General features: G+C 46.8%; 1 protein-coding gene across 1 annotated transcript in view; it reads left to right on the forward strand.

The window, feature by feature from the left end:
* mnat1 (MNAT1 component of CDK activating kinase) overlaps positions 1–25,381 on the forward strand; it is a 28,402-nt gene extending 3,021 nt beyond the window's left edge. Inside the window, exons 2-8 of the mRNA XM_047611012.1 lie at positions 2,624–2,776; positions 3,168–3,241; positions 3,969–4,072; positions 4,273–4,413; positions 5,615–5,746; positions 13,415–13,536; positions 25,095–25,381. Of these exons, the coding sequence (XP_047466968.1) occupies positions 2,624–2,776; positions 3,168–3,241; positions 3,969–4,072; positions 4,273–4,413; positions 5,615–5,746; positions 13,415–13,536; positions 25,095–25,215 (847 nt within the window). The 3' untranslated portion in view covers positions 25,216–25,381. The remainder of the gene's footprint in view (positions 1–2,623; positions 2,777–3,167; positions 3,242–3,968; positions 4,073–4,272; positions 4,414–5,614; positions 5,747–13,414; positions 13,537–25,094) is intronic.
* Positions 25,382–25,385: the final 4 nt, after the last annotated feature.

Below are 25,385 nucleotides of genomic sequence, written 5' to 3' on the forward strand. Positions count from 1 at the left end.
TTAAGATTTCAACTTAAAGTGTACTTTGAGAATTTTTTTTTATATGTATCTCACACAGTGGGCTTTGGTGTCAGCATTTTTTTGGCTGTGACGCTGCAGGTACCGTAAGGTATCATATCATTAGATTACATACGGAGCCAGCTTGGTTGTGTCTGGATGCAGTGACAAGTCTGAGAAGATCATCAGCTTCATGACAGAAACGTACAGAGGACACATCATAAAATAAACTCCTTTCTGGAGTGCGGTTTTGCGCTTGCCCTTTTTTTGCCAAGGTGCAGGCGTTGTCACAAAAGGCGTTGTGGTAGCGGCGGAGTCTCTTTGCTGAGCCAGGACCCTGTTTGCTTTCCTCTTACCACCCCCTTCCCCGACCTGCTGACAGCTGCAGATGGGAGAGATAGGAGCCTGGAGCTCCAAGCGGGACAGGTGAGAGAGGGAGGAGTTGGGAGCACTCAGTCAACGATAACAGCCCTGGGACACGCAGAGATGGAGAGGGCTTCTAGAGATATGTCTGTTCTGTATCCTGAGTAATGAAGCGTAGCATCGGCAAGAATATTCTGGGTCCGTCTGTGCTTACAAATCACACACAGTCTGAAAGCTGTCACTAAGAGGAGCACACTTCAGAAGAAAGATGGCAAATTGACTCTAAAAGTCTCCTCCCTCTCCTTTAGAGGGTCACCCCTTTGCTCTAGTGTTACACAGGATTTCCCCCTTTGGAGGGTTCTGTTGTGTGGTCCATTTATGGGGCAGGGGGCAAGCTACGCCCCACTCTTCGCCCCGTGTTGATGAATGGGCTCTTTGTGGGCCTGTGGAAACAAGCTGAATCCCTCCATCTACCTCCATATGGCCAGGCCTATAGATCTCCTGTAGCCTCGGGGCACAGGGAACATCTGCCTCTTCCAGAGTGCACTTGAGCAGGGGCTCCTCACGCTCTGAATCACCAACTGGACGACGCAGATGTTTCTGTCCGTCGCTTTCATTTTTTATATTGCCGCTTTATCTAAGCCACGCTGAAGTGACGTGCTTGTAAGGTCTATTTGCTGTATAGCCGCTAAAGCTCGGTGTCGTACTTGGCAGGTTGTGCTTGTTTGACCCTCATCTGAGACGCTAGGTGTAAACAGTCGAAACTCCATGGCTCTGCAGTTTCTTATTTAACTGTTCGTCTGCTCCGAATCCTGCTGATGAGGGGAAATGCCTCGCAGGATGACTCTGCCGTGATCAGTCTAATATGCGCCATCCCATTGGGGAACTTTAACTTGGCACTGTTGTCTCAAGCCCAGTCCTCCACTTTTGGGAAGAAATGACTCAACCATACCATCGGTGACGAAAGGTGAAAAATTTGCCGTTTTCCGCGCAGCCTTGCTATATTTTTTAATGAAATCTGTCAGTGCTCAAAAGCAGACGGTGCCATTTGGAAACCAGATGTCCATTTTTGTGAAGGTGGTCACAAGCAGGAAGGTGGATTCCTGTGGAAATAAAGCTCCACGGAGACTTAATTAAGAGAGTGTACTGTGCAAACGTTTATCCAGGCTCTCCGCCCCATCAGGGGAGATAAAGCAACATTCCCATTGTCTGCGGTGTCCACTCCTCACTTGAGTGTGACTGATGGGTAAACGCCTACCTGCATAAAGGTGTGATTGATGGCTAAGCTGAGGATTGTGCCCCCGGGTAGGCCCGCTGATTCGTTGCCATGGAGGTTGCCGCGATGGTGCATGAAGTAAACCTTCCCGTTTGAACCTGGGCTTTACCTGAAAGTCCTCATCATTATCCAAAAAGTTTTTCTGGTTTTTGTTGAGAATTGGTAGCGGTGGGGGGAGGTGTGGTCTTTCCCGCAGAGAGTTGTGATTCATGGTTGCTTATATGAGGAACTAAAGGCCACCTGAAAAAGTCATCATGACTGTGCTGTATCGCTACGTATTTTGTCTTGGAAAGTAATCACATCCATTAAACAGATTTATAGCGAATGCTTTGATCAGTTACTGTCTGGATTTCCACGGTATTTTAAAATGTGGCTTAAATCTCTCCATAATACAGCTTTGTTTCATTTGGGGGCCATGTCAGGAATAATAATAATATTTCCTGCCAAAAAAAGGGAGAAAGGTTGGAAGAGTTCAAGTTAAACGTTCAAATAAATAATGTCAACCTAATTCAAGTTTACTAATAAAGTGTGGAGCACGTAAAACTCCGCAGTTGTCTTTTCCTGTGCCTTTCCCAAATTACGTAGGACTCAGCCCATTCATATAATGATAGACTACGCAGCGAATTACCGAGCTGGATTTGATCATATTATGCAACCCGGCGGAATGACTGAGGTCTGTTGAAATAACAATAAAGCAAATGTTTTTCCACTGCAGACAGACACTGTACTGATGGGGTGTCAGGCTAATTTCCTCTTGTCTGAGAGCGCGAGGCAGCCTAATCGACATTCCTATCATAACCCTAGCCATCTTTGAGCACTCAGAGGAAATAATCATAAGCCCCATTATCACTTATTGTGCATGATGATTGCTCACGGACGTTTAAAATAAACAACACAAATTTGAGGAGAAATTGCATTTCGGCCGTCGCATGCGGCTCACGGTCCACCTCAACGCACGTCTTGCCGTCTTCTCCCTCCCTCTCACAGATGCGAGAACTGCGTGGAGATGCTGTTTGTGCGCGGCTCGGGCAACTGCGTGCAGTGCGACACGCCCCTGAGGAAGAGCAACTTCCGCGTGCAGCTCTTCGAAGACCCCACGGTAGATAAGGAGGTGGAGATCCGCAAGAAAGTGCTGAAGATGTGAGTGGGTGGGGAGGGGGGGGGCGGGAGGGTGAGGGTGAGGGGTGTGGTCGGCCGTGTTTATGTGTCATCCCGTGCCTCCTCCCACTTCTTAAGCTGCCTTTGTCTTTCTCATTACACTGTTTGTTTTGTAGACAATGAGTCTCCCCAGGGGGGGCTCAAACGGGAAGGCTTTTTTTCTGCCAGATTTTAACTTCTCTGCCCCTCCCTGCCTTCTCTCTCCCTCGCTTGTCTCTTCTTTAATAGCCCCTTAATTGACATCTAATGTGTGTCTATTAGGGAGTATGCAGACCTGGTATTATAAAATGGTTGATTTAATGGAGGCTATTAATGCCAGTGCGTGTTTGCTCTCATCAGGTTTTTACTATTTGCATTTCGTCTTCTCCTACAGTTACAACAAGAGAGATTTTGACTTCCCCAGCCTGAGAGAGTATAACGATTATCTGGAGCAAGTGGAGGACATAGGTAGGAGCACCATTTTGGGAGCATCGCGCTGAGACGAGTGTAATGATTTCTCCTTGACTCTGGCTTCACAAGGGGATGTTTCACAGGCATTAGAGCCCGCGAAGGGCTCGGATTAGGGAAGTGCTCTGCCAATGTTAACATGTCTTGACTGGCAGCCCATCATGGATGTATTATGGGAGCTGGATATGGTGTGGCCAGACATCCTTGCTAATACTATGTATCAGTGACCACCTGCTCTGCTGCTGCTGCAAATCATCCAAAAGCAGAAACCATTATTTTTGAAGTAGGTCCATAAAAATGAAGTTATTATATTTGTTAAACCTTGAATGTTTCAAATTTGCATATACTCATGTCAGAGTCTTTATGTTTTTTTTTAAGCAGCCTTGACTTTAGACAATTTTCGAAGCTGAAAATCTATCACATGATAGACACTAACACCATAACACTCAGTGATGCATAGATAAAATATGTACAAAACAATACAATAAAATTAAAATCTGCAGTTTTTTATACCATGAATTTGAGATAATACCTTTAGTGTACACACAAACAATTTTCCCTGTGTTTCCATTGGGTAATAAATGTGTTCTCTGTAGCATTTCTGGGATCTTATCATTTAAAACTGCAGCATTGTTGCTCCGAACAGCTTCTTTGTACAACATAAGGTTGTAATGATGGGCATGTTTAGTTAAAGGGGGTAACACAGATTTATCCCCTCTCCTTTTAGTGTACAACCTGACAAACAACATCGATGTGGAGAACACCAAGCTGAGGATGGAGCAGTACCAAAGAGAGAACAGAGACGTCATCCAGAGGAATAAGGCTAAGCTTGTATGTACTTTTCAGCGTGTTTTCCCGTTCATGCGTGACATCTTCACTAATGATGATAAATAGAATTTTTTTTTTTTTGCCTGAGAAGTCAGACTGCCGGGTCAAGTGCAAGATGGAGTTGCCGGAGTTTGTTTGGATTGAGCCTCGTGCTCAATCTTGTGAGATTCTTTACTGCCTTTCTGTTCCTCTCTCCAACAAAGACTCGGGAGCAGGAAGAGCTGGAAGAGCTGCTGCTGCTGGAGCAGCAGAGCAATGAGCAGCGGAGACTGGAGGTGCTGCAGGAGGAGCAGAGGCAGCTACAGGCAAAGAAGAAGAACAAACAGGCTCTGCTGGATGAACTGGTGAGATACACACATATTACATGTACATTGGGGGAGTGACTCAAAGAGACCAGGAAAGAGCAAATCACATTATGACAGATGTTCGGTGTCTGACACACATACTTCAACACACCCATGCACACTCAGCCTGAGGGTTCATGGCTGTCGGATCATTAAGAGCTTATTAACAGTCATTGTGCTCCCGGCTTCATTGTTCCCTTTCTGTGATTCCAAAGCCGATTGGCTCCATTGTGTTGAGCTGTGGGCTTTCAAAGTTATTGTTCCTGCAGAGCGGGCTGCTGAAGGACCATCACAGATAGCAGGCTAAGCTGTGTGTTTGTTTGTTTAAGGCACAGGGCCTGTTGACTATAGGCAGATGAGATCAGCCCTCACCCCCCTGGGGGGACCCTCCTGAGCTTTGACATCTGTACATCATTGTTGCTGGAGAGCATGTCATTCTTCAAGAATCAAGAATCAGAGTCTTTATTGTCATTATGAGAGTATAACGAAATTTCGCAGGGACTCACACACATATAAAACACACAGGCATTTAAAGAAAACTCAGCTTTTCTTTTTTGTTTTCTTGCACGCACATCAGCACAGCGGTGGCTTCTTTTCTAATGAAAGATTAAAATAATATATAATGGATTCACGTTATTTGTTTGCAGTTGTATGTGTTTGTTTTGAGCGTTGTATCCCAGGGTCTTTTGTTTAACGAGAAGCATGCAAACTATGCGTTGCCATTCAAGTAAAGCAAGTACAGTGCCTGTCCAGAACCGGTGTGTGTAAAATCTTCCAACTGTTGCAACCTGAAGTTTTGGGAGTCTTCAAATATTTTTTGTTATATCACTAAATGCTGAGAAAAAAAATTTGCCCCGCCGTTGCTGTCCACCCCTTCAAAATGTCCTACCTCTTCAATGAACAATTTGTCCGAGCATGCGTTCTTAGACCTCTGTGCTTGGCAACAGTCCACTGAAGAAATTGAAACGTCCGACCTTGCGTTTAATGGAGGTGAAGGCGGTGCGGTGCACTTGAAGCAGCGTCCCCTGCAGTGCCACAGTTTTGTTAATGTGCCTTGCTTCGGTAATGTGGCAGCCGGCCTGACAGCGCCGCATGCTGATGTTTATCCAGTTGCGCAGAAATGTCTGGGTCGAAAGCGTTTTCTTGCACCTATCACACGCGTGGATTAACATTTTCCTGAAATCTCTTTTTGTCTCTCTAGGAGCAGTCGCAGCTTCCTGCCACCATCTTGCTGGCTCAACACAAGGTTCGAGCCGCCCAGCTGGAGACGCAGATAGAGCAGCAGAAACAGGCGGTGAAGCCTACCAGCATATTTTCAACTGGAATCCATATGGTACGTTTAATACCCTAGGAATATTAGGTCTCTCACACCCTTTTTATTGTAAATGTGTTATGATTTACTTTAAAGATCTGACAGACTCGGAGTTGTGAGTATTCATAGCCTTCCACCATTGATGTTCTTTTTGTGCGTACCTCTGCCCTAAGGCCCGTTTCTCGATGGAATACATTTATCAGACCGGCCTTTGTGGTTTCAAATGAAAGCAGTATGAGCTTGAAGAAGCGCTACACACTGTATGGTGCAATAATCTCTTTCATGTCACATACTTGTTTACCTCTGTCCATTGGTGGTGAGGTGTGTCTGCTAATTTAAACTTCATGCGGAGGGATTGTTGACAGTGGAGTAGTGATAACAATCAAGGCCATCAAATAGAGGATGTTCCTGTGTCTGGTGCTTCTCCAGTGTGAGAACAGGCTCGCACTCCTTCAGTCATGTCATCACATTCCTCCGGGCCGTCGGTGGGTCTCACAGAGCGAGCATGTGGGCTCGGGGCTTTTGACGCTCTGAGTTTGCAGCTTCGAGCACACCGTGTCTTGAGAGACCTTGCGTTTGGCTCGCGTTCAGGTTTTCAGTCGTTTATTTTCATTTTACTGTGATGAGATAGGCTGTGTCATCATCCCCCGCCCCCCTCCACAGCAACCCCCATGAGGTATGGTTGTCTTCCCACAGTTCAGTGGTGCGTGGGAGAGATATCTGCTCAGTGCTCACCTAAACTCAGGCTGGGATCTACGTTTTTTGATTTATTCAGGTATAACAAACACTTCTCTGTTTTAACAAACGGCTGTCTCATACGCCACCATTCAAGAAGCACTGAATTGATCCAGATGAATAACAGCGCTCAAACTTTTTCCCCCTTGATATACAGTGTGAAGTCAAACTTGCTGATGGAGAAAGAAACGACACAATTATGTTGCTCTTGGCTTCTTCCGTGGCTGTTTTTCCTTACTTTTTTCCTCCCATTTCTCTTCATCTTCCCATCCCCACGCTCCTGTTGCTGGATCAGAGCTCTCACCATGCATCTGCGCCGTCAGCCTTAGAGACTTGACTCAGGGGAGCGTGTGGGTTTGGATTTCCCTTCGCCTCGAGAGTCCATAAGAATGACTTCTGTTTGACTTGGTGGGTTTTCAGCACAGAGCGGTAGATTCCTGCAGATTGCTGGAATTCATTTATCCCCTTGGTTGTGGTCTCTCGCTCCAAGCACGGTTTCAGTTTTTCTTCAGCAGAAATTAGGGGAGGCAAATGTAAAAACACATTTTTAAAACTGGCCCATTTGTGAGATACCTCTTCACGTCTAAACTCATTTGAGCCAATCTAATATAATGTTATGTTTGTGTAATTTTTTAGTCATTTACTTAACTAAACCAAATTGCTCTTTTGTTACTTTTGCCATTATAAACAGAATATTTTTGTGCTAATGTGTCTTGGTCCAACAAGCCGTGAAAACATTGCCTCGAGCTTCTTAAGGCCCCGGCATCCCATGTGAAGTGTCTTCACAAATAAGAAGCCGTTTGATTGTGACAGTGATGGATGGCCTCGGGGCCGGGTTTTGACCCCTTGTTTTTTCATGTGGATGTTTTTGGTTATGCGAAAGTTCACCAGTCACAGAACCAGAAATATGTGTTGCCGCTGAACATCCCTCCGCACTCCCAATCCCACCCCCGTAACCAAATGACTACCGCTACCGCCACCACTTGCGTCACTGCATTCGGGCCAGCTGCTTCACCCTGGGCCAAGGTGAGCCGTCACTGGCGGAACGGCATTTCTGCGTGTCTCCGAGCCGTCCAATACATGGAATTTGAGGATGCCAGCTCTACCTCCGCTTCCCGGCCATTCCAGACTTCGTTTAAAAAGTGATCTAATGTTGCATCTAGTTGTGATATGTTTCTGCCGGGAACATGTAAAGGGACATCTCAGCCATGTTGGCACTGCTCTTTGCCAGGGTGAGTTTGCAAAGGAGAATCCAGGCCTGACCCTTCTATTTCTGGTTGTATGCTAACGTTGCTGTTGAACTGACGCTTTAGGAAGTTAGCCAATCCCCAGGGAAAGTAGTCTTAGTCCAGGTGTGATGTGGGGTGGGATGGGCCTGGTCTTGCCTCAGGAATGGTCTGGAATCACTCATTAATCCCTCACTTTGTAGGTTCTCTATTGAACAGGCGACACGCATATCCGTGTGCGGGTACATGCACATAACACGTAAATACACCCCCCTTCCCCAGACTGAGTAAACATCCTTTGAAGAATAAAGTGTCTTTTAAAATAGATGTGCGCCAATATCAAAAGAGACACTCTGTGTGGGAGGGAGGTGACTATTCACTGTTTAAACAGGTTGCTTGTTGTTGTCTGACACACAAGACCAGCGTCAGTGCCAAGCACGATGACAAGAGTCACCGTGCTTGGCACCTGCTCTGAGCAAAACATTGACGTGGGGTGAGGGTATAAATGATGTCTGGTTTAATCGTATGCGTAACAAAGTATTTTTTATTTTAATGTATTTAAACATGCTGGGTTTGTTCATCACAGTAAAGTTATTATATTTTCTGATTTAAGACTGTGTGTGTGTGTGTTGGGGATTGGCCTCAGCTGCTGTAGTGTCCCGTTTGAAAGCAGTTGACCGATGGGGAATCTCTTCACCTTGGGACAGCTTTCAGCGCCATCTTAAATGAAAGGTCCCAGCTTCCAGCGCTGCTGGGCCAAGTCCACTCCTCACAGGCGGCAGAGCAGCTGACATACCTGACGAGGCCAGCATGGGCACCTAATGAAAGCAGAAGGCAAACACACACATAAACAAAGAGCAACTCACATTCACAATCAGCCAAATGTGGGTGGAAAGTTTATCCCTAAACATAGATGTGTAGCTGTCTGAAATATCCTCGGGTTCTCTCTGGCTTTAGTCCATTCTGCACTTAGGCGGTGGAATTTGACTACCACAGAAAACACAAGTACATACAGACACACACACACACACACACACACACACACACACACACACACACACACACAGACATGCTGTGAGCTTGTTTGCGCAGGCCTGTTTTACTTGGTAAAGTTGTCCTCTACAGTGACCTCTGTTCAGTAGACATACTCGTCAACTCAGGACAAGCTTTGCTTTACTCTGGCAGACTGGCCTAACCTGTTTTGCCTGGGAGTTTTTTTTTTTTGGTATATATTCACCGCAACCCCCACTCAGTCTTCTTCAGTGCTCTCTTCATATGCATAATTTACACTCTTGAGACAAATAGTAACGGACACCGATGATAGATGTTACGTTGTTTACACTCACTTTTGCCATTTAAAGCTTTCAGAAAGCAAAACGGGTTTTATGTGGGAGAGTGCGTAACCCTTGCCCTTTGGCTTTTTTACTTTTTATTGGATTGCTGGCATGCAGCTCAATAGCTGCAAGGGGCTCGGGGAGAGGGGGGTCACCTCAGGGGGTAAAGAGTACCCTGAGGGCTGATTGGCACCAACACATGTGGGCATTCACACCTCTGCCCCTGCCCCTGGTTTGGCCCTGTTTAGGTTGGCCTCAACAACCCTTTGCCCACGGGCAAGCCGGCCCAGCCCAGCGGAAAAAGGAGTTGTCAGCTTTAGGGGCTTTGCGCTGGGGCAGCTGCCACTGGTCAGGCAGTTATATTTAAACCTGTAAGGCAAGGGGAGGCAATGTGTGGCCAGCAGTTTTTACACTTGCTACTTGTGACTCAGTGAGCCAGTGAGCAGCCCAAAGCTCTTTATCCATACAGAAGCACTGGCAGTGCCAGGGCGGAAGGTGGAAGTGAGGACTGAGGATGGGCCGGGGCTTGACTGGCCCCTCGCTGGGCGTATTAGTTTTATCCCCTATACAATGCTGAGCACTGTCCCCCTTTCCATTGGTCTCATTATCACCTTATGCATTAATGAAGAGGGTCTCACTGACTCTGGAGCCGTGGCTCCTGTAACTTTCGGGAAACCAAGTGAGTGTTCTATATGTGGCTTGTTTTGTCTCTGTGTATGTGCCGGGGAGGTGCTGATGGAGAGGTTAGTCGCTGCAACCTTGACATGTCCTGCAGAGCTGCAAAGTCAGGGGAGAGAGATGGTGGGGTTGGGTGGGGTGGGGCGTGGAAGGCGGGAGAGGGGTGCTGATGATTGTGTTGTGTGCTCTGTGTAAAATGTTTTTCTGGTGGCATTTTGGATGGTGACCCACAATTTGCGCTTTTGACCAGTCAGGCCAGAAACTGGATAAGACCTTATCAAAAATACATAAAAATATGTGTAAGAGCGAAATTTATGTATCTTGTCAACGAAATTGGTACAAAACTTAGGAGCACAACCTATGGCACAGGCCCAGCCACCTCTTGTTTTTAATGTAGATTTGGCACATACCTTTGGGACAGAGCTCTCAAACCTCCCAAGTAATGTGACTTTTATGAGACTCCTGTCTCATAAAACCTACATTAATGTCTGCCATGTCACTCTATGCGATGTGCTAACCCCGATGGTACTGTTTAAGATGGACGGCCAAGTTAAGAAGGGGCAATGTCATGTACCATGACATTACTCTGAATTAAACCCAAGAGACGTAGAGCAGCTCGCCGAGCCAGCACAGCTGTCACATCCACAAACTGCGGGGGGGGGAGTAGGTACCTGTGACAGCTTAACTTGACCTCCTAGAAATGGATGCTGGGATTACCAGGTCACAATTAGTCTATCTGGACCTGAGGTACAGGCACAAATGAAGTAGGAATACTCCCACTGGCGCAATGGTGATTTCCTCAAATCATCGTCCCCTGCGGTTTTATTAAGATTGATAGCCCCCCAGAGTTTCATTTTAGTGCCACGGGGGTATTAAAAGAGTCTTAAATACCGGTTACATACACAAACTGGTAATACACACAATGTATAGGTGGTAGAACAAGCCTTCATGATGATAAAAGCAGATGTTTGTATTGGCTCTTTGAATGGTGTTGTTCCAGTGGCCCCTGGTCCCTCAGCCATTTCTGCTCTGCTAGGCCTGGCTGGGGGTCCTCTTCCTCTCTCTCTCTCTCTCTCTCCTTCTGTTGCTTTCTTACGCTGGCGTATTTGGAAAACAACATTCATGGGCTGTAATTCACACAATCTTTTAATAGGACGTGATGAGTTCATGATTGAAAGTTTCAGCAGTATTATTAGGTGTGGTGGAGTTCTGAGAAGGCACAGCTCTGACAGCTCGTCAAGTAGTTTAGGTGTGTTGCACCTAATCCATTTACATACGTTTATGTAAATATAGATATATGCAGAAGCACAAAGTCTGTTTTTTTTTTTGTTTTTTGTTTTTTTTTTGCTCATACAGGTTTGTTCGCACTGATGTATCCGTGCCAGTTTTGAAGGTGCCCTTGCGGAGGAATGCAACAGAAATGTCTCCAGACTCGGGGGCCGGGTCTGTTCTGTCTGTCAGTTAAAAATCTGATTTACTGCACTTCAGCCATCTGCAACTCCCAATTTGCCTCTCTCTTTCTCTGCCACTCCGCCATTGTGGACTTCCCCCCCAATACGCATTCGTCCCAGTGCATCTCTTTGACTGGCGCAGCGGGGAAGTTAAACAGTGCCGAAAGTCTCGAAGAAGATGGATGGAGAGACTGAAGGACTGGGAAAGTGAGGGAGAACGACTTTCGACTGGGTTCGCTCGTCTGGGTTTCATTAGCCGGTGGTGGGGCTCCTCTGTGTTGGGTGAAGGGACGGGACAGGATAACGGATCGCTGGCACCTTAGGGTTAAAGGTTGAGTCAGAACCATTGAGAAGTTTACAGTATGTCTAGTGTTTTGTACTTTAAGGGAAACATCCAACAATCCACTTGTAATTGATGAAAATGTGTTTAAAAACTGGGAATGCAGATTTGGGCAACGGGTTAAATAAACAGCACTGTGGTGCAAGTCACAGAATGTGGACACACAACGAAATTTTGTTGTCCCACTCAGGTTGTTTCACTGACTGTATAATTGTCAGCTTAAGCTCATGCAGCCAAAAGACATGTTGTATTTTGACATTCAACTTTCGTTATTTGCTCTGTGGAAAAACCCACTCTGTTGCCGCGCTGTGACTGTCGCTTGGCCTGCTGCTACCTCCCCCCACCTGCATGTATAAACCACTGTTGAATACAACAGGTTTAGACTCGTTCCGTTAAGATAGTTGAAAGTCCTTCTTGGAAATGGAATTGGGTGATGTGGACAAAACCTGAAATGGAAAAAATGTCCCAACAGAAATGTTTTTGTGATTTTTTTTTTTTTTTTTTTTTTGCCAGGACAATTATGCTTTAGTCGACTGATGTTAACATCATGTAAAATGCCGCCATTTATTTAGGATAAACATTGTTCATATTATCATTCTGTCTCTATTAGAAGGAGTAGACACTGATGCAATATTTTTTTTTTCTGTGTTTTTCTTGTTTTGTATCCTGCACATTGACCTGGCAGTGACAACAACATAATGTTGTGCTGGGCCATGAAACTCTGCATCGATTGCCATCTCAGTGTGCATCTCTTTAGTGCTGTTGTAACTTCCAGCTCAGATTTAATTCCCTGTGTGTGCGCTCGCATGGGCCAAAACATGTGTGAGGGCGGGCAGTCTGAGGCCGCGGGGCACATGTTACTCGTTTAGTTTGGTTTTCATCAGCTCCCCTCTGTGTTCTGTTGTTTATTCTCCCCCACTCCTTTTCTTTCTTTGCTTTCTTGCTTATCTTTTCATCTTCCCTTTGTCTCCGAGTTCCTCTGCTGCTCTCTAAAATAGCCAGTGTTTGGTTAAGCATCATCTTTTTAATACCAGGTCTGTTTCATGGCTCGAGCTCGTCTTCTGAGTCTCTATACTTTTTAATGCTGGAGAAAACATAGCGGTCTAACGCTGCGTGGAAATTCCCCCTTTGAAGGCAGAGACCCGAATCGAACAATTCTACAATGTCTTCGAGAAGTCTCATATTTCTCCCACGACCAACATGGTCAAGAGCATTAGGAACTGGAGTAGCCTGAATGAAATCTCAGCTTTGAGTAATTATTGACTGGACGTTTTATAGAGCGGACTGCAGCTTCCAGTGCTTGACATTGCGAGTTTTATGATCCCATCACCATAACAGTCAGAAGTTTCACAACCCGGAGTATTTGTCAGTGACATTCAGATTCATGCAAATTGGATAAACAACGTTGTGGTGACACCGTGGAAGGAATATGCAAGCAGCAAATAATCACAGCAAAATCCAGAAATAAAGCACTTCATTCAAACAACATTTATTCATAAGCAGCTGATTTGTCTTTTGGTGGTTTCATGGAAAAAAAAACAGCCAATAACCAGTTTTGATCCAAAGTACACTTTCTTTTTTCTGATTCAGATTTTCATAAAGAATAGTTGTTTAGTTGCCAGCATTATGTTCGTCTGACCGCTAGAAACATGCTAAGTCATTGTCCTCTTTAAATTCGTCCTCCAGACCAGCAGTGCCTGAGGAAAATGAGCATGTTGTCAGACCAAAACTCACATTTCCAAACCAGTCTATCAAGAACCGGCGGTTGTTAATGCTACAGCTTGATTGACATTAAGCCCATTCTGAGGTCTTTTTTTTTTTTTTACGTCTGTGTCACAGCCATAGTTTCCAGTGTGTCACGGTTGTGAGACAATGCCGATTGTTGTCCTTTGTTGACTGTTCTTTCTCTGGGGTTTTTCTTTTAGCGCCAGAATGTGTGTCTCCAGCCCGTTCCCAAGATAGAAGAAGTTCTCTACCACTACAGACCCCTTCAAGTGGAAACCTACGGACCCACGGTGCCTGAACTGGAGCAGCTTGGGAGATTCGGGTACAAATTTATTTACTCAACATTGTTTACACAAGGATGTTGCAGGGCCTGGGTCATTTTACGTGCCTTTCGAGATGTACAATCACTATGAATTCCCATTTATTACTCAGCAAGTTGATTGAAGGAAGAACATGTCGTAACAGTTCATTGTTACTTATAAATTCTTTTGAAGCTTCTAGAAAGAAGTTTCCACTTTGGGGATTGTGGGGATTTACATACAGATACGCTCTGTGATTACAATAAAAATCAAATTCATAATATTTTGTTGATTTTCAATAGAAATTCACCAACAGGACCTCTCCACCCGAGCCCTAGAAAACATTGAGTACATATTTTAGCTTAATAGTAGTTAACTGGGATGAATAATTTATAATAACTGATGGAGCTCAGGATTTTTTCTTATAATTGGTATCACAGCAAAAGAAAAGCAACAAATGAAAAAGTTACTTTTTCTTCTCAAGGCCTGTGCCAATTTACAGTTTCATGTCATTTGAAGTTATAGGTAGCTAAAAGACAGTAAAATAAAGTAATTGTATTATTGCATGTTAATTTCTATTGTGGAATTTGGATGTTGTAGGAGTAGTTTCAGGGAGTTGCTGCAAACTCAAAACCTGGTTTGACTGGGAGAGTCAAAGCAAAATGAGGAGGAGGGGGTCTAGGAAGGAGAGAGTGAGTAACAACCATCGCCCTGCCACAAGCTGCCACAGTGCATCTGCAGGAGCGTCCATTAACACACACAGGAAGTGCTTTCCCCGACGGCCCCTTTGGGCCAATCAATCCACGACGCCATTGGTCCAGTCCTCACCGAATGTAATCTATCCATCAGACAACCCAGCGCCCAGCCGTCTGCACTGCAACGGGCTGGCACTAAAGCCTGCCCACACGCTGAGAGCGGCCTGCTTTTATTGGGTGACAGAGGCAGGACGGGGTCATATTGTTTTCAGGCGAGCTGATTAACTTTGAGCGCTGCTTCACGCTGACGGTAACCTTCATTTGGCTGAGACGTGCACATTTGAACGGAATGTCAGCATGTTTGGGAAAAGAGATTTCTGGCTTCATTGTTCTTTATTCTTCAGATAAAAGTTGCTATTGACTTTTGTCGTGCAGTCACATTTACCTAATTACCTGGAAAAGCCTCTACTTAAGGTGAAACATTTCAGGAGAGTTTAAGCTGAATAACAGGCACTTATTTACATTATGTATTCAGCGAAGTGCTGAGCTCCTGCTTCTTTTGGCCAGGCTAATCAATATGTAGATGAAACACATCTCGCAATTTCTGCCGCATGCTGGAGCTCAGAGGAGAGAGGAAGAGGAGGGGCCCCCCAGTGTCAGCAGTTCAGGGGTCCACGAGGACCGATGCTGGAGAGGAAGGACTCTGCCACAGAGATAAATGAGGCTCTGTTCAGTTAGGAACACCGATCCCTTGGTGCAGGCTGCAGGCAGCGACACAGGCTGGCCCGTTCAGGCAAACCACAACTCCCAAGATGCAATGTGCTGTTAAGTAAAAGAAGGGAGTAGTGCTGACACTTCTGCACAGTTGGCAGTTTTTGATTCAGCCAAGTTTGAGGTTGTGCGATATACACAGACAATCCAGCGTCCTCCTATACGTGCACACACGTACCGTCCTTTAAAATCTGCTGTACGTTTCGTGTCATACACACTCATACCCACCCGTGTTATTGCAGTCCAAGCGTTTTGGGCGCAATGGAACTTGTGTGATGTGGTAAATATTCACAAGTGTGTACGTGTGTGTGCAGAGGAGAGAGAATGCAGGCGGCGTTGAGAGAGTGAAACGTTAAATCCCCTGTGTGGAGCGTTGGACTGTAGCTCCAGTCCTATGACCTGTGAAGGGAATATGGTTGAATGTGTGAGGAGATATGGATGTGCCTGAGTGTGGATGAGGTGGAAAGGCCTGTGAGGGGGCAGGCACTTATTTTAAAACATGGCTGTTTGTCTTGGTCAAGGTCCACGGTGACAGCAGCACCACTGGTGATTTGTCTTAGACACCAGCCATCAAGTAAGACCGGAGAGCTGAGCTCACACACTCCCTCCCCGGTGGCCTGCAGGCCTCCTGGGCTTGCCTCTTGCATAGGATGTCCAGTCAACACAGGACTGACTGGAGCCATGCTTTTCACGTCAACTCGCTCTCTTTCTTCTGCACCACTCTCGCTTTCTCTCGGTCACAGAGTCTGTGTCTTTTTCGCCTTGTCCCTTTGCCCCCCAAAAAACCGCAGGAGTGCTGTGCAGCTGCCAGGAAAAAGAAAGGCCACACCTCTTTCACTGTCTCTCCCTCTCTGTCAGCTGTACCTGAATAAATATGGGCTGAGCTGAAGTCCTATATTAAACACAGATGCCCTAATACCAGCGCGGAGTAAAGGGCTACATGTTCGGGGGGCCTCCAAAAGTGCCCATTCAGCTTCCACCTCAGCAGCAGCTATCCCCACACACACACATATCCGAAGGCTCCTCCCCTGATGTGCATAGGTGCGTATGATTTGCCACAGAGGATGTGACCCCGACTGTGTGAGGTTTCTATAAAGGCAGTATAGTGCTGTCCATCTCATTGATTGGCACGTACCCAGGACTGTGCGTGAGCCGTAAGAATTATGGGGAGACGGTGAATGTAACACTGCAGCCCGTACGCTGCCTGGCTTTCTGCTTTTATGTTGAACAGTAAAAAGCCTTTAATAAACAAAATCAAAGTAGAAGTAAATACTGCTTTCGAGCCACAAACAGAAACATATGATGTTTACGTTGACGTGGCTGCGATATGAATCCCAGCGCACCGCACTCAGAGACCCAAGCAGTAGCTATTAAACTCCCCCCGCCTCGCGCTGACCATGCGCCAGCTGATGGACGTAACCTGAAAAGAAGTGCATTTATCAAAATGCACGACGCTTCAGAGACAGTTTCTATACCCTACACGAGCTTATAGAGACAAATGCTCGTGTCCTATAAGAAAAAAAAAATGTGCTCTATTTTTGTATGTAGATGAGCATCTGGATCTGAGTTTGTTCTCTACCAGAACACTTTTAAGCTCTGACTGTGTAGGCGATGAAAGACTGACTGGGAACTTGGACAGGGACAAATCATATGGGGGGAAAAATAGGGGAAAGAGAAATTGGCTGCGGAGCGTTGAAAAATTCAACTCAAACCTCAAGTGCTGACAATGAAAGCTCGCCAGAACAGTTGTTTGTGTTGGCACACGTTGCCCTGAAATTAGCCCATCTCTCTCTGACAGAGGTTGCTCAATGCGCTTCGCCAAATGCCAGTGTGTATAATATTTTGAAGTTTTGCCTCCTCCCCCGCTCGGCATGGCTTTCTATAATTGGTGGAAAAAGTGAGGTTTTCTGTTGGGAGTGCTTGTCAGGCATCCGTCTCTTGCTGGTGGGGTGAAGGGGAGCAGCTGAATGAACAGAGTGTTTAGTCTGGAGCTCCTCTCCTGGGGATGCACTTCTCTGCACAAGGAAGTAGTCGTAGGAGCATTTTGTCCCACAACAACCCGCCGCTATCTGAAGGGCTGAACGCGCACGGGTGGTTTGCTGTGACCTTCATTCATAAATACGACCAATCATTGACCCCGTGACTTCATTTGGAGCGAATCGATGTTTTCGTCAACATTTGTACATGGACACAGAGAAGTAGTACATAAATCACTTGTGCACACACTCACATACACTAGCTATGTTTAACATGTACTTAAAAGACGCCGGCTCACTGTTCTGGTTGGGAGCCAGAGGTTAATGGGTCTCTGAGTGATGCTCTCCCCCTGCTTTAGCCTTCTGCGCTTCCCATGGCGTGTTTATTTGAATGGTGTGCGCGTTCGATTGTTTGTTTGTTTGTGTGCTGGCTTATGCTGCATGTTAAGTGCTTTGGTGGGAGGGAAATGTACAGGATAGTCAGTGGTGCCATCACTTCCCTCAGTTCCTGGCAGAGAGCTTCGCTAGCCTCTCCCTGCCCGGTTGGCCTGACTCCAGATCTGAACTCTCCATCTTTCCAACTATAGCCTCGCTGTCCAAGAGCGCTGCCAGTGATCCTGGATTTGGCTCTGGGAGTTAACAGGACCACTAAACATGGTCCATAGAGTAATCTTGAATCCATTTCTGCCATCGCTAAATTTGAGCATATGAGGTTTAAATGGCATACAAATCATTCTTTCCTTCCCCTGCTTTCCCCTTTCACTCAGTGATGAGAATGCAAGTCAGCCGTGATATTTCTCTTTTTCTCACATTATGCAAAAGACAGCCCGTCCAGAGAAATCTGTAGAACCCCGCCGTGAATAGCTTTTCCATGTATCCCAGGTTCTCTGATCCCTGCAAGGCGCACATCCATCTGATGGGCCTGATGTGCCTGGAGGGGCCGGGGGCAGGGGGAGGGGCAGGGGGGGGGGGGGGTTAGGTCAGAGGTCACTGACTGCAGGGGACCTGAGGTGCAGCACCAGGACGTCGGAGTGCAGAGACTGACAGGAACAGAGTGATGGCACCTTGGAGAGACGGGTCTCGTATTCTGGACCACAAATAGCCGTGCACTCGTGCACTCTCACACAAACACAGCTTTGATGCTTAAGTTATGAGCTGAAGAATGAGGCACCGGTTAGCGTGACCTTAGATGAACTCGTTCTGGAGTCTGTTGTCTTTGATCCTCTTTTTCTACTGTTAGATAATGTCTCAAGGCACACCCTTTTCTCTCATCCTGCCAAATAGAATATGCAGTAACATTGCCAAGTAGTATGATTTATGGGAAATGGATTATTTGCATCTTGCATAACAAAATGGTTTTTCCTCAATTAACCAAGACCTAAAGGTGAATCTGGTTTCTCAGATCACTGATGTGCTCCCACACCGCACGTGTCAGTGTCTTGTGTTACTAGATCCAACACAGCCAGTAACTATAGACTTCATTGCTGTGCTTCACTGACCATTTAAGTGCTTCCATAGCTGAGATGTGAAAGGTTGACTGGGGCACGCAGATTGAAAATTTGCATAGCCAAAAGAGAGCGCAGGCACTACGAAAGTGTGGAGGCTTGAGGTTAGCTATTTGACTTGCAAACACGTCTGTGTCAACAGCATTCCCCGTCTTTATTCACAGCGTACAGCCACGGCCCTACTTTGATGATTTCTTGCCTCACAGATCCCCACTCTCCTCGTCGCTAACTATATCAGAAACGGAGTGAAAAATGGCCACCGTCTGATTCTGCACCGGCCAACACCCAGACCATTATCCCGTCTGTCTCAGTAAACAGACCATTAACAGACAGAGCTGGTGGAGGCCAGATCACTATTGTTTCCCCTCCCATAGATCTGTGCAAATATTGATCTTCTCTTGAAGTATGAGTCAAAATAAGCAGGCGCTGTAGTTGACTAGAAGCTTTTTACTTGAGGGTGAGTCATTTCTGACCCAAAGAGAGGAAACAGAGAGAGCAATACAGAATGACAGAGTGGGAGGTGCATTTGTCTTGTGTGTATTCTGCTTTTAGTGTTATTGTTTTCCCTCTGTGGACTGCGTGCCAGACAGACCACCAGTCTCCTCCTGAGATGAGCTCAGGCCCGGGCCAAACCAGGCCGCTGCCAGCGAAGGAGACACCAGTGGGAAGGGAACTCCAAGGATAACAGCCCTTCTTGCTTCCAGATTTATTTGTATCGCAGCCTAGAGGCGGCAGGGTCAACACCCAGCGGAGGGTGAGGTGATGTCTCCTGACTATTTTAACACACACTGGTGTGTGTAGGGGTTTGCAGCTGCACACTGTCTAGGGTTGCACGCTTTGATTCGGAGCTTGATGGTGCTCATAATTATGCATACGCGGAGAATGAGTGCGCGTTTCACACAAACATCTACAGACTGGAAGTATGCGCCTCTCCTCTCGCTCCTCACCCCCCGGGGCAAAGGGCCCAGCAATCTACAGGGGGATTAACTGGCTCATTTTCCCCTCTTAAGAGCTAAAGAAACAAAACAAACTCCCGTCATGTGGGACTTGGCCGTGGGGACTTGCCACGCACACCTCAGGGTAGGAGGTACTTCTCCACCATGATGTATGAATTATGACCCTCCCTCTGCCGTACCCTCCCCTGCCTTTTGTTGTCCCTCCACCACCCCCCCTCCTCATTTCCCATTTTTCTAGCTAATTGAAATCCCCTTTTGCTTTTCTCCGCGCTTGAGGTGCTTCTGTAACTGATACCTGTGGAGGCGAATCCCTCCTGGGAAAGCTCTATTCTTCCTCAGCGTATCGAGGATCCGTTCCCTGAATGTTACATCTAACTGTCAAGGCTCCTGTGCTCCGTGTGTGTGTGTGTGCATGGGTGTGTCTTGTGCTTGCAGCCATTCACTGGTCAGCATATGTCTTTCCATTGTGTGCGGCCCCATTTGGTTAACGATGACACTGATGTCATGTCATTATCCTCCCTCTGTGGTGCAGTTAGCCTCCTCCTCCTCCTCCTCCTCCTCCTCCTCCTCCTCCTTCTAAGCTTTCCGGGGGGGCAAAGTTATCAAGTGGCGGCTCAGGAGACGAAAGAAAGATGCTCTGTGTGTCAGATGGCTGGAGGGGTGTGTTGTGCCTGTTCATGCCTCTCCAGTGCCGTGGATAGGTGTGTAGCCAGTGAGCCAGCCTCTACTGCCCCCATCAGGTGAGACGAGGGAGGTGCAGGGCCAAGACACCAAAGCCCTGGATGAGCAGTGACAGGTGATGCACGGAGCAGGAAGTGAAATTAAATTTGGGGCGCAGGTTGCACAATGCGTCTTTATTGCAGGCACCTCTACAGACAGCGTTGTCTCTCGTTCACAAAGTGACGTCCTCGTTATCGCTGATACCAGCAGGCGGTCCACTTGAAGACAGCTTACATATCGTCAGTCACTCCAAATGAGAATGTATTTCTATAAGCGTTAATGTCAAGTGTCACCCAAAGCTTCTGTTAACGCTCTAAACATGCTCTCCTCCTAAGTAAGTGCTAGCGATACTCACCTCCCTCCTGCTCCTCTCTTTTGGGATACAGATAGGCAGACTCGGCCAGTCAGGAGGCGATGATAAGACGCATGATAACGGATAAGGGGTTTGTAGACTAGTCAGCGTATGATGTAGGCACACGAACCCCCCTCCTCCAAACCCACTCACAGAATACAACTTGCGATAATCTGGTGGACGGTGGGTAGGCTAATGGCGGAGGATCTGTCTCACACACTCTCACATCCCGGAGGAAGCAGCATTCAGTGGAAAAAAAAAAAAAAAAAAGTGTGACCTACGACCCGTAGTGATGAAAGAATGCTGTTGACAGATATAGTATACCTGTGAGAGTTCTCTGTGTTTGGCTTGTCTGCGGGGGGTTTTGTTTCTGGGCTCCAGCCTGGACCAGTTCACACACACACACACTCTCACACGCTCTCCCCGCTGGTAAAGCTCTGCTGCGTCGGTTCGCCCTTCGGTATCGATACAAACAGCCCCGCCCTTAGGTAAACATGTACTCGCGCGCAAATAAATTGTGTAGATGGGGGCATAAGCGCACGTCGCACACCCACACAATGCGCTCAGTGTGCTGCGTCTCTCACAGGGGTATATTTTCTCTCAGGGCAGAGTGTAGGAAGGAGGGGCAGATGGAGTAGCAGCGCTGCGAGTGAAACTGGAGCTGCCTGTGGAATGCAGGGGGTGTTTTGGGAGGACTGGAGTTTAGTGGGTGACGGGGGAGGGGGAGGGGGGGGGGGGCTGACTTGAGGGGTAGGATGGGTGATTAGGGGGTGACAGCTGAGTGCTGACCCTTCTATAATGACAAATCATCTGGCAGGTGTGTGGCTCTGTACCCCCTCCAGCTCCCATCATTCCCAGGGAAGGAATCCTCAACTGCCGCTGCTGTAGCAGCAGAGCGCTAAAGGAAGACTTCCGGGCATTCACACTGTCATCCTGCAGGCTCGTGACTGTCCTTTTAGAAGGATGGGGCAGCCTCTGTTGTCCAGATACAGCTTCCTTTGTACTTGTCCGCTGCCCTCTTTGCGCATTCAACACACCAGACCAAGCTCCTCCGCTTTATTAAACATAGCTAATGAGGCTTCAGTCCTTGGAGCATGAGAGGGTAGAGTTTATTGATTTATCTGAAGACGTCATTTTTTTTTTTTTTTTTTTCTCCTTCCAGCGTCGTTCGACTGAATACAGAGTTTCTCTCCCGAACAGTCTGAAAGTCACTGTACCCTGTGTGTGCGCCGTGAATCACGCCGACGACAGGCTGAATCCAGAAAGCCTCTGATCCTTTGTGCTGTAAAAACAATTGTTGACCCTGGATCGGCTAGGGCGCTGTGAAAGCAGACAGGTGCCAAGCTGAGGTCTGGACTTCTAGACTTTGTGGATTTTCCTCAAGGAACAAAAAAAAATATTTTTTTTTTGTTCCTCGCCATGAACCATAGTTTAGCTTCTGTTGAATTTGCTGTACGGTGAATAAGAATGCGAAACTTTCACGTACAAAAGCAGCCAAACCACATGAAGTAATTCTGCAGTGTGCATTGTTTAAGACTGATTCAGATTGCTCCGCTGTCCTGTGCGTCTGCCTTGTGGTTTGTATGTTGATTAAGTGTCTGCTTTGCCGAAGTAGCTATTGTAGCATTACAGGCCTCTTTTCTTTTCCATCAAACTTGGGTTCCTCAGACCTTCTTAATCCTATTCTGTCCAACACATGGAGTCTAGACGAGAGGCCCGACGCAGCCTGCGCCTCCGTCTGGTATCTGCCGTTTTCCCTCCGGGGACCCGACCTCGGAGCCGTTTCCCCGAAGCACCCATTCGGGCAGCTACATCGGCGATCCAAACACGAGAGGAGCCACACATTCTCAGCTGGAAATCACGCAGAACCCGCCGGAACATTTCACCACTTATCTTTTCACTTTGAATTAGAGACGGAGGCCTTGCTGTGTTTTCCAGGCGGCAGAAGTAGGGAATACTTTCGGGGTCCCGTCAGGAAAATCTCCGACCATTATTAGCATTAACAGGAGACACTGGCCAGGTATGCAGAGTCCCAGACTCCAGTGGAAAAACCCTGTTAGCTCTCAACAGTTTTGATCCAAACGCACATGGCTTTTTTTTTTTTTTTTTTTTTTTTTTTGAGTAAAGGGTAATAGCAGATGGTACGACTAAGAAGGTCCAAGCTGCTTTTATCAGATTTGATTCATGCTGCTGTTGAGTCCAACTTTACAATGTTATTTATTTCTAGGGAGGAGATGCTCAAAGTTTTGAGTTGATGCAAAAACCCCCCAGGTATATTCCCGTGTGGCAATGACGGTCTGACACGCACACTGTCATGCTGTGTCGTTCAGTTGTCTTCATCACCTGCACTCGTCTTTTCCTGCACCCCCTAAGCGACATAATGGGCTGGTCCAAAGTGACCCATATTTACCCAATAATACAAAGCTTTGAAAAGACCCGGATCGAGTTGCAGCTAATGCTCCAGTGGGGCCCGGAGAGTGAAAGATGTTACCGGCCGAAGCGGCTTGGGTTTCAGTGCCCTGTGAACAAAAGGCAGTCCAGTCCTCTGAGAGACGGAGGGGACGGGGGGCTGCTGGGGCGGGAGAGTGTTGGTGCACACATTGAAACAGCGGTGTCAGAGGGGACTGAGGCGTCTGTTCCCGAGCAATGGAGCCTGTGTGTCTTTTTATGATTGAACTCGGCATAAAGTGTTTTGCTTCCTTCTTTTTTTTTTAGCTTAGTGTGCAGAACGTATTAATGCGTTTCTTGTTGTTGCACGTCTCAGGTGTTGTCAGCCTCTTTTTCTTTTTTCTTTTTTTTTTTTAATTTGTCTGCATTGTCAAGTACAGTCATGTGAAAGGAGTTTGTGTTTCAGCTTCGCCAAACGTCAGCCGGCGTACGCGCGGCCAGCGTTTGTGGGAAGATGCGGATACAGCCACTGAGTTAATGGAGCAGAACTGAACTAACCTCGGGTGTTAGGGGTGAGCGGAGGGCAGACAGGGTTGGTTTAAGACAAGAGGGTTTGTGACGATGATACCCAAAGGTGATTTCACCTCATATCCTCCCCTCCTCTCTTTACCTCCCAACCCCCACCGCTCACTCTTTTCTCTCCTCTCCTTCATGTTCTCTTTTTGCTCTCTCTCTCCATCTTTCTCTCTCTTGCTCTCTCTTTCTCTCTCTCCTTAGGGGCAGGCAGGTATAAAGTTACACAGAGCTCTCAGCTTTCTTGGAAGGAATGACCACATGAGTAGCTTGGGGATTAGATTAGCAGGAAGAGCAGACTTAGCCAGGCTGTAAATAGCCCACTTTTTTCACCATTAAAAAGGCCCAGTACAATATAATCAATAGATAGCACTCATCAGATGCAGGAAGCCATATGAGAAGACGTCCCTCAAGTGCTCTGAAGGACAGGGCTACAGCAGCTTGGGCCTAATGAAGTTATTATTAATCACTGGGCCTCCTGTTTTGAACTTGTGCGTTGTTTCTCTAGTGGTTGATGAGTGCTCTTTGTGTGCGCAAGATCTGATTGACATTCTCCTCCCTTTCCATCGAGCAATATTCATGAATGTCATGACTTTACGTGTTTATGTGACAGACATGCTAGCAAGCATGTTTCGGTCTTTTTATTTTCAATGAGCATTTTATCGGGTTACAAGGAAACCACCGGAGCACCTCGTAGAATCATAAAACACCAAAGCAAAACATGATCTACTCAGCGTGTTGTCTCGCCGACACCTTTTCTCTCGCCTATCCATCTTTCATTCACGCACACACCTCAGCTCTGTCAGTCTCGCTGAGCCTCCCCACAGGTGTTGGGTTACTCTGTAAAGCAGCTTGAATGGGCATAGAAATCACAGAGTGCTGTCTGTGCTCTTGAATCCCATTTCACTTTGAAGTTTCCCCAGCTCACAGGAACAAGGGCCACAAAGCCAGACTCGTGTGAGGGCTTTAGACTTCTCTGCCAGGGCTATGGGGGTGGGGGGGAGAAGGAGGAGAGGAGGGGGGGTATCGATGGCCAAGGCTACGTGTTGTCTCAGTTGCTGGAGGAATTTGCTTTTTTAACTCTCTAGTAATAAACGACAAGAAGGCAGAACAGGCAACTTTTTTTTCAATGCGCAAAAACATTGAAGAAAGAATTAGAGTGGTGGGGGACACAGGTCAACCCCCCTTATACACACACAACGCATAAGCGGAGGGGCAGCTATCACTGTGGATAAGATGTGGAGACTATATTAACAGCTCCACCGCTTTTCTGTCCGTGAACGAATGTGAAAATAAACAATGACTTTTGACTTTGGTTGAGAAGCTGAAAAGGGGCTTTGGCAGGATACATCTGTAAGCACTTAAAAAATAAAAGACACCTATAATACTTTAATAGGGGCATGTTGGAGAGGCTTTTTAGGCACAAGGTGTTCCACTGTTTGTGTATGGGTACGTCTGTCTTTGTTGATCTCATCAAAGGGCCAAGAGGTCTCCGTGAGCCAGAAAAAATGACTTCAAGTGTGGATTTAATGAAGAATAAACTCACACTCAAGTTACACTCACAGGAAAACCAGCTCTCGGGCTGCCAGTCAGGCAAATTATTTACAAAATATCTCACTGAGCAGAGCTCTCTGTGTGTTCTCAGGTATCTGAACCACGTGCGGGCCGCTTTGCCTCAGGACACGGCCGGAGGATACAGCTCGGCTTTGGCGTGCCATCGAGCCATCGAGGATGCTTTCAGTGGGCTGTTCCCTTCGAAAGGCTGAACCCCTCCGGAGCGCTTACAGTTAGAAATGTGACCGAATGGACTATAAATACAGCTTTGCTGCCACTATTCTGATGTGGTGGGTGATGCTGTCACTACTTTTTTTTCATGAAGGTGTACGTGAGTTTTATATTTTTGTTTTTTAAATAAAACACAATGAACACTGAGGTC

Source organism: Mugil cephalus, chromosome 17 (genome assembly GCF_022458985.1).
Source record: "Mugil cephalus isolate CIBA_MC_2020 chromosome 17, CIBA_Mcephalus_1.1, whole genome shotgun sequence".
Classification (NCBI taxonomy): Eukaryota; Metazoa; Chordata; class Actinopteri; order Mugiliformes; family Mugilidae; genus Mugil; species Mugil cephalus.